At 43.1% G+C, this 11,898-nt stretch overlaps 1 protein-coding gene across 2 annotated transcripts; it reads right to left on the bottom strand.

Annotated features, from left to right (window-relative positions):
- Positions 1 to 398: 398 nt before the first annotated feature.
- On the bottom strand, positions 399 to 10,643 carry RIMOC1 (RAB7A interacting MON1-CCZ1 complex subunit 1). 2 transcript variants are annotated; one of them, XM_066617379.1, is made up of 7 exons: positions 10,504 to 10,585; positions 10,251 to 10,390; positions 9,021 to 9,127; positions 7,038 to 7,184; positions 4,437 to 4,568; positions 2,737 to 2,848; positions 399 to 1,086 (listed from the first exon to the last, which is right to left on the bottom strand). In XM_066617379.1, the coding sequence occupies exons 2-7, from the start codon at positions 10,261 to 10,263 to the stop codon at positions 842 to 844; spliced, it is 756 nt and encodes a 251-aa protein (XP_066473476.1). In that variant the 5' UTR covers positions 10,264 to 10,390; positions 10,504 to 10,585; the 3' UTR covers positions 399 to 841. The 2 variants fall into 2 exon arrangements, with proteins under 2 accessions (XP_066473476.1, XP_066473474.1); XM_066617377.1 differs by lacking the exon at positions 10,251 to 10,390 and having other exon boundaries at positions 10,504 to 10,643.
- Positions 10,644 to 11,898: the final 1,255 nt, after the last annotated feature.

Genomic DNA, 11,898 nt, shown 5'->3' with positions numbered 1-11,898 from the left:
CTCCATATGGTCTGGCTTGAGCTTTGACTCATCTGAGAACTCATCGGAGAGCCCCCCATATGCTATATAGTTTCAACAGGCTGAGCAAGTGATGGTTGGGCTTATGAATTATGTCTTTGACAGCCTTGCAAGTTGATAAATGCTATGCTAACATGATAACAGCATGACTTGGCCTCAAGACGCTAATAGCTTGCACTATCAGCATCCCATGCTATATTCCAGGGGTGGCCAAACCATGGCTTGCAAGCCACATGCAGTTCTTTGACATATAATGTACAGAAATATGGTGGCTTTTTGCATCAGAATATAAAAAGGTAAATATTCAAGCTTTATCATTATTTACCTGCTATAAACCAAGAGTCCACTGAAGTATAATGTAAGTTTAATGTTCAGGGTGAGTAAACATATTTCAGAATTTAAATGCGTCTTAAATATTGCAGCTGTCAAACCTCTGAAGTTTAGACATTTGAAGCTTTAAGCAAGTTGAGCCACCCCTGCTCTATTCCCTCCTTACCCTACCACAACAAAACAAAAAATGCGTTTCCTCCAAAAGCTTTGGCCCACCTGAGCACCCAATATCAAAGGTAATAAAGTGAGAATTACTTCAGCCAAAAAATAAAAAATTGCAGTGATGGGAGTAGCTTTGTTAATCTCACGATGATCACCAAGTTGTACAGCAGTTCCAACTATTTGTGTATTTATAAAATAGAAGTTTGGAATTTTTGTTTAATTGTACAAGTTATACAGACACAGAAATACCGAGGCATAAAGGTTTTTTCAGTTCAATGTTTCATCCCAGGAACACACAACTAACACCTGCTTAAGGAAATGAGATGGAGAACTATTTAAAATAGTTCAATATAAGCTTTGCATTTTGGGTTTCCCACTCATGTCCTCTTAAAGGTCCTTCACACACAGCCACATATGTCTGCAACATTCTTTTTCCTATCTCTCGGAAGTCCAGAACTTCGCTGTGCAAATCTGTGCTTTGCCTTTGTTGCTTTTCTTCTGCAAAGTTATTCAGTCCCCAATAACACATTTCTCCGCTGTACATCATGGCCAAGAGATGGGTATCACTAAATACACCTGCCAAAAAGGAAAGAGAGATATAAAGTTGTTGGATATATAGAAACATAGAAATGTAGCTGAGACCTCTACACAGAGATCAAAATTAACCACTTAGGTTAGCTATATTCACATATGAAAACAATAAATGCACCAGCATGGCAAAGTTTCAAGATGTCAGTCTAGACTCTAGGAGACTGTGCATCAGCAAACTGCATCGGTTTGCTGAATTCACAGTATAGGTTGAATATCCAGACTGATATGCTTGAGATGAGAAAGTGTCTGGATTTTTGAATAATAGCATATATGAGAAATGCTTCCCCTTGCTCTTTTCATTGTTACCCCTATGGGTGTCTGCTGGCCTCTGACATTTTTCAACAGGTACACACCATAGAGCAGATACCTTATAGCCTTGTCTGCACTGTACGTAGGAATGAGCACAAGACTTTCGAGTATGCTCACTACAGAAAGTTTAAAAAAGTCTTAGACAAAAATGTCTGGCTTTCGGAATAGTCTGGATTTAGGATATCCAGATAAGAGGGTCATCTTACTATTTAGGAAAACTACTACATAAATACGTAGGCCGCACTGAAGAGGAGGGGAAAGAAGTACCCTCCCACTGCCTCACCATTGCTGGACCCCTATGATTACAAGGTACTATTTATCATTAATCAAATCAACATATTTGTAAACAAATCTATTCATATAAAACACAAATCCCTATGAGCTCATACCCATCTGTTTAGGATGAGAGTGATAAATATGAAATGTAATGTTAGCCTCTTTCAGTAATGCTAGCTTCTTTCAGAAATCTAATGTTCAAGTCCCAAGAAATGCATTTTGCCTTTTCCGGGTCCCCCACCTTCCTGTCATTTTTATTTTCCTGGTGTTGCCACTGGATAAATATGTGGTAAGACACTTGGAATTACATTCTTCTCAGTACCTAACCATCATCCTTTAAAGATATGCTTGCATTATCCTACTTTATAGATGGGGGTGATAGAGGCAATAATCCTATGCACACTTTCTCCACTGAACACAATGGGGCTTACTTCTGAGTAGATCTGCATAGGATTGGGCTGTGAGATAAGTAATCAGTTTAGGGCCACGCAGTAATCTCAAACCCTGAGGTGAGACTAAATTTAATCCTAACTCATTTGCTTAACCACTATGCTTCACTAACTTTACTATGGAGGTTTAATGGAGATTCTTCTAAAGAAAACACCTTATGCCCAAGAGAGGAACTTCAAGACATCCACTCTAGGGCAATCTTCTGTGAAATCATTTTCAGATAAGAGGTTTTTATAAATTGCAACCACTGTTCATTTGTTTTCCTTTTTTGTTTAAAGCCTGAAATTATGCCGCCTTGGGCATCTGCTCTGGCCGAGGAAAGATGCAGTATAAATCTTTTAAATAAATAATGGACTCGTCTTGTGATGTAGTCAGTTATGCATTCATAAAAGCCTTTTAAGTTCATTGTTATCACCTAGTTTCACTTGTTTTTCTATTTGGATTGTTTAATGCAAAAAGATGAGACAAGCAGCATCACTTGCCCTCTACACTTTCCTCTCCAATTTCCTAATGCAGTTGAGACGGTTCCTTCTTCCCCTCCCATCCTCAGCCTGTAAATATGCAAAGGAAAGGGTAAGGTTTATCCTCTGAAATATTTACCTTCATGGAGCAGCCTAGCTGCATCTGAATCCCGAAACAACAACTCATTTGGGTTAAGAGAACCTCTAAAACCGAGCATCTTTTCCAAGTACTGGACTCCTTCATGAAGAAACTGACGGAAAAGAAAGAAGTTAGCATTAGATTTGCTGTGGGGCTTCTGGAGAGCATTCAAAATGAGAGTGAGAAGTTACTACCAGTGATGGACAACTCGTCCTCCCCAATTAGGCTCAGAACTGTTCTCAAAAATGAATTATAACCCAGAACACAGCTTGGGTGGTTTACCCTCAAACCCAATTCCAAGTCAGTTTTCACCCCAATGATGTCAGGAAGAGTGTGCAGGGCCCCATCCTTCCCACAAACATCCCCATGTGAATGCCCAAAACGTCTTCCAGCATTTTCCTGCTGCTTTGAAGGCAGCAGGGTAATACAGGGACATCTCCCCAGCTTTCTGATGCCTACAACGTCTGCACAGACACAAGAAGTGCAAATCTGTAAGGAACAGGGACTTAAGGTTTATCCCAAGCTCAATTAGAATCCAAGCCTAAAGAGTCCTTTGGGGCCTAAGACAGGTATCTTCCCATATCTGAAGGGGATAGGTTCCAGCTGCCACTATGGATACCAAAAATTGTGGATAGCAGCAGCAGTTCAAAAATTCACCCCATCACACAAATGACTGAGGGCCCAATCCTATCCAATTTGTGTATGTGTAACCTCCTGATTTTAGAAATGGGCTATGTCAGAAGGCCAGATGTAAGGGAGGGCACCAGGATGAGGTCTCTTGTTATCTGGTGTGCTCCCTGGGGCATTTGGTGGGCCACTGTGAGATACAGGAAGCTGGACTAGATGGGCCTATGGCCTGATCCAGTGGGGCTGTTCTTATGTTCTTAATTTTTCATTGCTGGTGCAGTTGTGCCAATGGGGTGTGCACTGCACCCTGTGGTGGAGGGGCAGTCATTGGGGCCTTCTCAAGGTATGGGAACATGTGTTTCCTTGCCATGGGACTGCACTGAGGCTACACCAGAGCTTGGATAGGACTTGGGCCCATATCTGCCTATGATTACAGCCATTCTGTCGCTCCTATGCCGTGCTGGCTCTTTTCTGCCTGCCAATCCTAACAGGAAACACTTGCAGAAGTGAGATGGAGGGCTGAAAATAACATGACATTAAGTCACATTATTTTCAGCTCTCCAACTTGCTTCCTGTTAACATTTGCAGACAGCAAAGGTTCGGTGAAGCACAGGAGACAGGAGTCTGTCGACAGGAGATAATACCTTCATGAAATACAGCAAATAAATTATCTAAATTTGTTTACACTTAGATTATAACTTATCTAGATTTAGGCTTTAAATTCTCTGGTTTACTTAGCTTGCAGAAGAAGTGCTAATTCAACAGACATGTTTTCTGAAGAATTTTGACTTCAGTCTACAAGCCATTTAAAGTAAGTTGGAAACAAGAATATGGGTGCAATCCTAACCCACTTTCCAGCACCGACCTAAGGGCAATGCAGCTTCGAAGTAAGGGAACAAACATTCTCTTACCTCCAGGAGACCTCCGTGAGTGCCACCCAACTGAACGATGCAGCACTCGTCCCATTGGCACAGCTATGCCAGTGCCAGAAAGTTGGTTAGGATTTGGGCCTATGACGGCAACTTTGAGTAGCCAATTTTATCACAACTGCTGTCAAATGAAAGGGGTTTTACCTTTTTAAGCAAATCAGACTTTTCCAGTAACCACTCTTGCCTTCCTTTAACGGTGTGACAAAACATATAGAGCAAGGCTCCTCTTCTCCAATAGAGACATTCCAGTAACTCTATACCAAGCACGTCAAGTGGCTGAAATAAGACCCATATCAATGAAAATCCTTCAATTTAAAAGAAAAAGGCAAACAGAGTACTGCTTCACATATGGAGACCTTTCTGCTGCTAGAGCAAGTTTCAGTTGGAACTCAGTATGTTTCATCCCTTTTAGTATACACCTCTGCAACAAAATAAAATACGTTTTTTGCTTTTATTTATGCAGCGTACGAATGGAGATTCAGCTCCACAAAAGACCCAGAAACAAAGTTCACCTGGCTATGAAGCAGGCTAATGCAGCTTGTGTCAGCAACAGATGGGGGAGGCAGCAGGTTTGGGGTGCCCTTCATGCTGATTGCCTCTGCCTCCCTCCAGCCAGTGGTGGACACGAACAATATCAATCCATTTCCCACTCATTAAAAGCGAGTGTAAAGCAGAATAATCTGTTTCCTTACTGTGCAATGTTGTGCAGTTTCCCCATACAAGGAAGTGCTGGACTTCAGGTTTTATTTAAAGGGACCACACAAACAAAAGAGCTCCTTCATTCATGCAGTCCCTTTTAATAAAACTGGACACTTCCTGTTATGCAAAAATCATAGAAAGGAGCAAGGTAAGAGGTTATTTTTAGTGTGCTGTGGCAAAAGCTGCAGTAGCAGACCCAGAGCAGCATCCCCAGCTGCACTGTCCCTGCCCAGACAGCAAAGAAAATTCTAACAAATGTCCTTTTAGAACCACGTACACGGAAAAGAACCAATCCCTACTACAGCATTGTTGCTGATCAGCTATGCAACTTATGGCACAATCCTATGCATGTCCACTCAGAAGTAAGTTCCACTGTATCCACTGAGTCTACTCCCAGGAAAGTGTGTTTAGGATTGCAGCCTAAGGCCCATCTGCATGATTCCACAAATGCATGCCCCAGCTGTATTTTTCCTTTGCTCTGTCCCCTGGACTATAACAGTAGGGATTAGACAGGTTCTTGGAGTAGAGATATATCAATGGCTGTTTACCATGACAGCTCATGTTCAAGGCAGCATACCTTCGGATACCAGATGCTCAGAAGAGGGAGGGTACACAGATAGCGCTATGCATATCCTGTTTCTGAGCTTCCTGAAAACATCTGCCTGCCCACTGTTAAGGGGGTGACAAAAGCAAGGGAGTGGCAACTGGGTGCAGGTATCTTGTGTGCTCCCTGAGGTATCTGGTGGGCCACCGTGAGATACAGAAAGCTGGACTAGGTGGGCCTTTGGCCTGATCCAGCAGGGTTCTTCTTATGTTGGCCCAGATGGATCTTTGGTCTGACCCATCAGGGCTCTTATGTTCTTAGTTTCTTGCACTTCTCCCCGAGCATGTTATCTAGGCCCTAGAACCCCCTTTCCTGCCCCTCCCCAAAGCTTTATCAGTCTCACTGGTGCTATCTAAGGCAGATAAGGAAAACTGAGGTGTTTAATTTTGGGAATTTGGGGGGATATCTCAGAGTTTTCACAAAAAAATAAAATCCTTCAACATCAAGTTTTTGAAAAGCAACAGAATCACTTGAGTTTATGGTATCTGCACAGACAAATCTGGAAGTGCAAATAGGCTGCAATCCTAAACACACTTACCTGAAGTAAACCCCATTGAAACAATGGAACCTTTGCACCAGAGTGTGCTGTAAGCACCTTGATTCTTCATAATTACTTCTGCACAGGCCTTCAGAGCTCCACTCAGATCCTCGGGTACCACACAGCAAATGGAATGTTCTGCTATGACACTTGATGTGATAGCAACACCAAGGGCTACAACCCAGAGGAGACCACAACAAGAAGCATGCAAACAGGACTGTGTACCCAGCTACTCGCTAAGAGGTAAACCCGATCTTGGCTTCTGGTATTCTACTCAGTCAGAAATGCTTCAGAATAAACTGAATTCTGTATTCCAAGAATTCCTCTTTACAAAATTTCTGGCTGTGGATGTAACTGCCAAACTTTAAGAATTAACTGATGTGGGTCAACAAAGTCAGTCAAATACCAAGTCACTACATATTCATCCTATACACTGTAATACTTCGGTCTAACACAGGGGTCTCCAAACCCTGGCCCAGGGGCCAGATGCAGCCTGCAATAAGCCTCTTTCCAGCCCGCAGCCAACCTCTTGTCCCCTGAAAGCCTCTGGCCCACTCAATTGAACATGACTAGAACTGATTGTGTCTGGAGGGTGTTCTGAGGCCCAGAGAGGTTGAATGAATGAGCCCATTCATTCATTTATTCACTCATCTAAGTTCCATCTCTAATTTATTTATTTAAATTTTATATTTAAATTTTTTTTCGGCCCTCCACACCATGCCAGATATTTGATGCGGCCCTCTGGCCAAAAAGTTTGGAGACCCCTGGTCTAACACATTGTAGAGGCAAAATAGGAACATGTTGAAAGAATTCCCTGAAGGTGAGAGGCTTTCACCATTTTTTGCAGCCCATCAACACAGAATAGAGAAAGTGTGAACAATTAGGGTTAAGGCTTAGTACTCACTTCTTGGGACATGCTGTTTCCTTGAACCAAGAGTTCTGGTTCTGAAAGTGCATCAATTAATTCCTCAACTTTCTGAAGAGAGGATACTTCTGGAAAATCTTTATCTACAAGCTGATTTTCCTCAAAATATGTGATATCCAAGACTGCCTGTAGAAAGGTAGAAGAATACAAGTTTCATGTCCCCTTCCCCTGAGGAGACCTCGAGTGGCTTCCCTGGCCCTGCAGGATACAGTGGTGGCCATTTTGGCACACTGTAGCCTGCAGCACCAAGAAGCACCGGATTAGGCTGCCCAAGGTTCACCAGGGCTGCATCTAGGAATACATGAATATGGGTAAAGCATCTTTCACCTCAACAATGAGTAAGTGCTACCTGTCCACATATGCTTAGGCTTAAAGCATCTGGGAAAACAACACAGCTTCTGGAGTGATCTGAGCCGAAAATCTTTTTTTAAAAGAATTTAAAATTCAAGTACTGGTTGTAGATCTTGGTATAACAGATCGCCTGCTCTCTATACTGAATCATACCTGTTCAAAAATACCACAAAGGACATAATGCGTCAGTACAAAAGCACCAACACAGCTGTCCGTAAACAGGGAGCCAGTGGAAATAGGCCTCCAAGAAATCAATAAAAGGGAAAGGGCACAGTAAACCTTCTGGGGAAGTGAGTTCCATAGGAAGGGGACCACCAAAGAAAAGACTCTCCTACTACTTCCTCCAATCTCACCTCAGGTGATCGCAGGACACTCAAGAGGGCTTCTCCAGATGACCCCAGGGTTGACTCATATGGGAGAGGCAATCCTTCAAGTTAGGCTCCCTGTGTCAGTACTAGGTGCTGACAAGTATTACTGCTGCATATTATAGCAGCAGTAGTATTACAGCAAATATGGTTGCATTGATCAATAATTATTTACTCAAGTCATTAGACTCATAAAATTGAATTAGTCTGGGGGAATATAAGAACAATGAAAGTTGCAAGCTAAGAGTTATTGTTTTGCTGCACCTAATCCAACCATTTAAATTCATGGATTTGGAGGGGGTGGGACATTTCTAAAAATAATCAATAGTCTGGATCCCAAGGTTCATTTCCTTGGAAGGAAGTTCCTTCCATCAGAAGAAGAAACCTTTAGAAACAGCCCAGAGAATAGGAGTTGCAAGTTACCTGGAATTCTATGTACAATATAAGTAAAAGGGCCAAGGCCAAGGAGACAGGGCACCTGAAGCCACCCCTCCCTTGTGCAGGAAGGTACTCCTGCCTCTCCCTCAAATGACAGTGGTACCCTAACTTCCCATCCACCCCTTCCAATTTTTGGTCTTCTTCTGCTTCTCTTCCTCCTTACCAATCCTATCAACACTTTCCTGGGAGTAAACCCCATTGACTCTAATGGGACTTACTTCTGAGTAGACATGGATAGGATTGGGCTGTCAGTCATTTACACCAGGCTAGTCAAGGAGAAGGTTGCCTTCTTACCTTGAGGCTCAACTACCTGCTGCTTCCCACCCAGCAACACACATCCAGCCTATGTACTTGAAGAAGCAGCAGAGAGGGAATAGACAAAGTGGAGGGGTTGCTCTGTGTTCACTCTCCTGTTCACAAGCGAGAGGAGATAGAAAACTTTTGCTTTTGGTTTTGAACTCACCATAATGTCCCATCAAATTCAAATTTGGGAAACTGCGGTTTGTTCTAACTATGGTTATTTATAAGAAACCAGGATTCGTTTGAGATTTGATATCCTGGTTTGGTTTAGCTAACCACAGTTAGAACAAATCATAGTTCCACACATTCAAAACATCATGGAAAAGTGCAATTAGTTCAAAAACAAGAAGTGGAAGCTTTCAGTTGTCTTCTCCTGGGTGCAGAAATGAAGAAAGTATATTAACCTGATGCTTGTCATGACTCTTTCTCATAGTGTTAAATCAAGGGTTAGCATTACTGTGAACTCGACTTTATTCTTCCAAGCATGATTGGAATTATAATGCACTACCTGAGTATAAAGCTGCAAGAAGCTAGAAAGTGTGACATTTTCTCTGCCTTCTTGAAAAAGGTCTTTTAGGTTTTCCAGTATAGTAGAAGCCTGTATTAAGAAGGCATCTGTTGATGAAGGGGAAAAAAAGGTTTCATTAAAACAGAACAAAAGTCACTTTGCAATCAAAGTTCAGCTGTATTTTTTCTACGCTTGTCAGTGCAATGTTACAATATCCACAACCTCAAACACAGGTGTAGTTTTTAAAGGAAAGAAATTTTTACCTATGATGGACATTTAAAATTAAGATACTGTAATACAATACTATCTCTTATGAATCAGTAATAGAGGCCCAGCGGAAGTGTATACCGCAAAGGAAGAAGGGTTCGACTAAGTCCAGGAGGGTGCCCGCATGGCTAACCAGCCAAGTTAGAGAGGCTGTAAAGGGCAAGGAAGTTTCCTTCCATAAATGGAAGTCTTGCCCTAATGAGAAGAATAAAAAGGAACATAAACTGTGGCAAAAGAAATGTAAGAAGGTGATACTGGAGGGCAAGAGAGACTATGAGGAACGCATGGCCAGCAGCATTAAGGGGAATAATAAAAGCTTCTTCAAATATCTGATCTATAAGATTCTGTTAAAGAAATTAAGTGAAAAACAAGAATTAAAGGAACAATCAAGGAGAAAATCAATAAACAGTGGGAGAAGGAATAAAAACAGCAGACTCCAAAGCTCCAGGAAGTATTCAAATGAGGGCAATGAGTAGGGTTAGTGGCCAATTTTGAGAATAAGAGCTCCAGGAACTTATTACCTGGGATCTCCATGCACAGAGGGGAGAATGTGATGATCTCTCCATAGTGAGCCTTCTGCATGTTTGCAGAGACATTCCAAGGCACCAATTTTCAACCAGTGTGTCTCAAATAGCCTGCAAGTGTGCTGCAGGAGTTTGGGGGAGGGTCATTTATTAGCAGGGCCATTGGGGGATATAAGCCCCCCACCTGCAGCACGGGGTGCCTTGTCAATTGTCCAAAAACTGATGGTGCGCCTTGACAATTTTAGCACCTTCTTCGTGTGTCACAAAGATGAAAAAGGCTGAAAATTCCTGTCCTAAGGACCTGATCCTATTCAACTTTCCAGCGCTGACAGAGCTGTACCAACAGACACACACTGCAGGATGCATCCTGCAGTGTGTGTGTGGGGGGGGGGGCAGTCACAGATGCTTCCTCAAGGTAAGGGAATGTTTGTTTCCTTACCTCTGGGCTGCATTGCAGCTACATCAGCACTGGGAAGTTGGACAGGATCTGGCCCTTTGTTTCAGGTTCTCCAAGCCTGGTCTTTGGAACTGCAAATCTATTGCACAACTGGAGTCCAACTCAAACCTCCAAGAGGAGTACTGAGGAAGGAGACAGGCATGAGTGAGAGGAGGAGCAAAGAGACAACAGAGGAAAAGGCCACATCAGGAGGATGCAATGTCCTTGCAGGCAGCCCACAGAGAATCCCTCTTACCAGTAGGCGCCCCATCTCTGCACAAGCGCTGCAACCTGCCTTCCAACCCTGCCAGCCTCTGCCACAGCTGAGCTGCCGAGCCAGCCCCTGCCATATGGAGCAGCACACAGGAGCATCAACCAGCAGCACCTTCACGTGACTTCCCCTGCAAGCCTTCTCATGTGACTTCCTTTGAGTCCTCCCTTTGGTGTGCATGGGTAGGGGGATGTCCTAAGTTGCAGCGTTTGGGTTTTTGCAAGCCCCATTGGATGCCTGGGGGAAGAGGGCGGTGCAAAGCCTTCTTCCTGTCGGGAGAAGTGCCTCTGCAAAATGGGATTGCCAACTGATCAGGGAAAAGCCTGCTCCTCCGCATGCAAGCGAGGCTTGCTTTGCGGGAGCCATCCGAATATTTCATGGTACAGAGCTCAGCTCCTGCTAATGACAGTAGATCAGAGGGCTGGCACGTCGTTTGCAAACTGTTTTTCCAGGCTGCTAATTAAAATTGCTAATTAAAAATAAAAATAATAAAGGATGCAGATCTGGTGGGTGGAAATATGAAGAAGGTGGGTGGGGCAGGGGTTGCCAACTGCCCAGATAAAAAGCCACCTGGTCTGCTTCTGTGCCTTTAAGAGAAGCTGCTTATGGAGAAATCAGCAACGGAAACTTGGAATGGCATGAAGCCAAACTGCGTGTAAAGAGGCTGGCAACCTCAGAGGGTGTGTCAAGTTTTCTTTTTGAGGAAGTAGGCAAGAAACTGGAAAGCAGAAAGGATAGCAAGGGGGGGTATAGCTATAATAAATTGGTTGGAGGGAAGTTACTGTAGTTGCATTTAATTAGGGTTACCAGATGCAGTGGCATAGCTAAGCGGATGCATAAGCTAGAAATTGCATCGGGCAACATGCTTTAGGGGGCAACAACCTGAGCTTGACACTAGTGGCCAAAATTGTGAAAACCTTGGTATCGTTGAATAATACCATCATGTTATATACTATTCAATTTGAAATTTAAAGCAGAATGTAATGAAACAAACCATGTCAAAATAGCTCTATTCTTTCAAATGTTATAGCAAAATAACCAGAAAATAAAAACACAACTGCATTATGTAACAACACGTGGATTTCTTTAACTCAAAACTAACCAATGAGACTGATTGTTCCAAGAGCCAATTAGGTGTTATGATACAGTAGGGAACCAATAAGTTGTTCATATGAGGGGGGAGCCTGGGGGCCGGTGGGCAAGTGGGCAGATTTTCCCCCATTTTCAAAAGCCTGGGCATGATGTCACTTCTGGGGTGTCATTCTGAGCTTGGCACCAGGCTACACCACTGACCAGATGCAAAGGGGGACAGGTGCAGCTCAGCATGGAAGAGTTTAAAAAACTGCATCTGCCAAAAGTCCCCCTCTTCTGTACTATAGT

The sequence above is a fragment of the Tiliqua scincoides genome, chromosome 2 (assembly GCF_035046505.1).
Source record: "Tiliqua scincoides isolate rTilSci1 chromosome 2, rTilSci1.hap2, whole genome shotgun sequence".
In the NCBI taxonomy this organism is placed as follows: domain Eukaryota; kingdom Metazoa; phylum Chordata; class Lepidosauria; order Squamata; family Scincidae; genus Tiliqua; species Tiliqua scincoides.
This window is presented reverse-complemented; position numbering and strand designations above follow the sequence as displayed.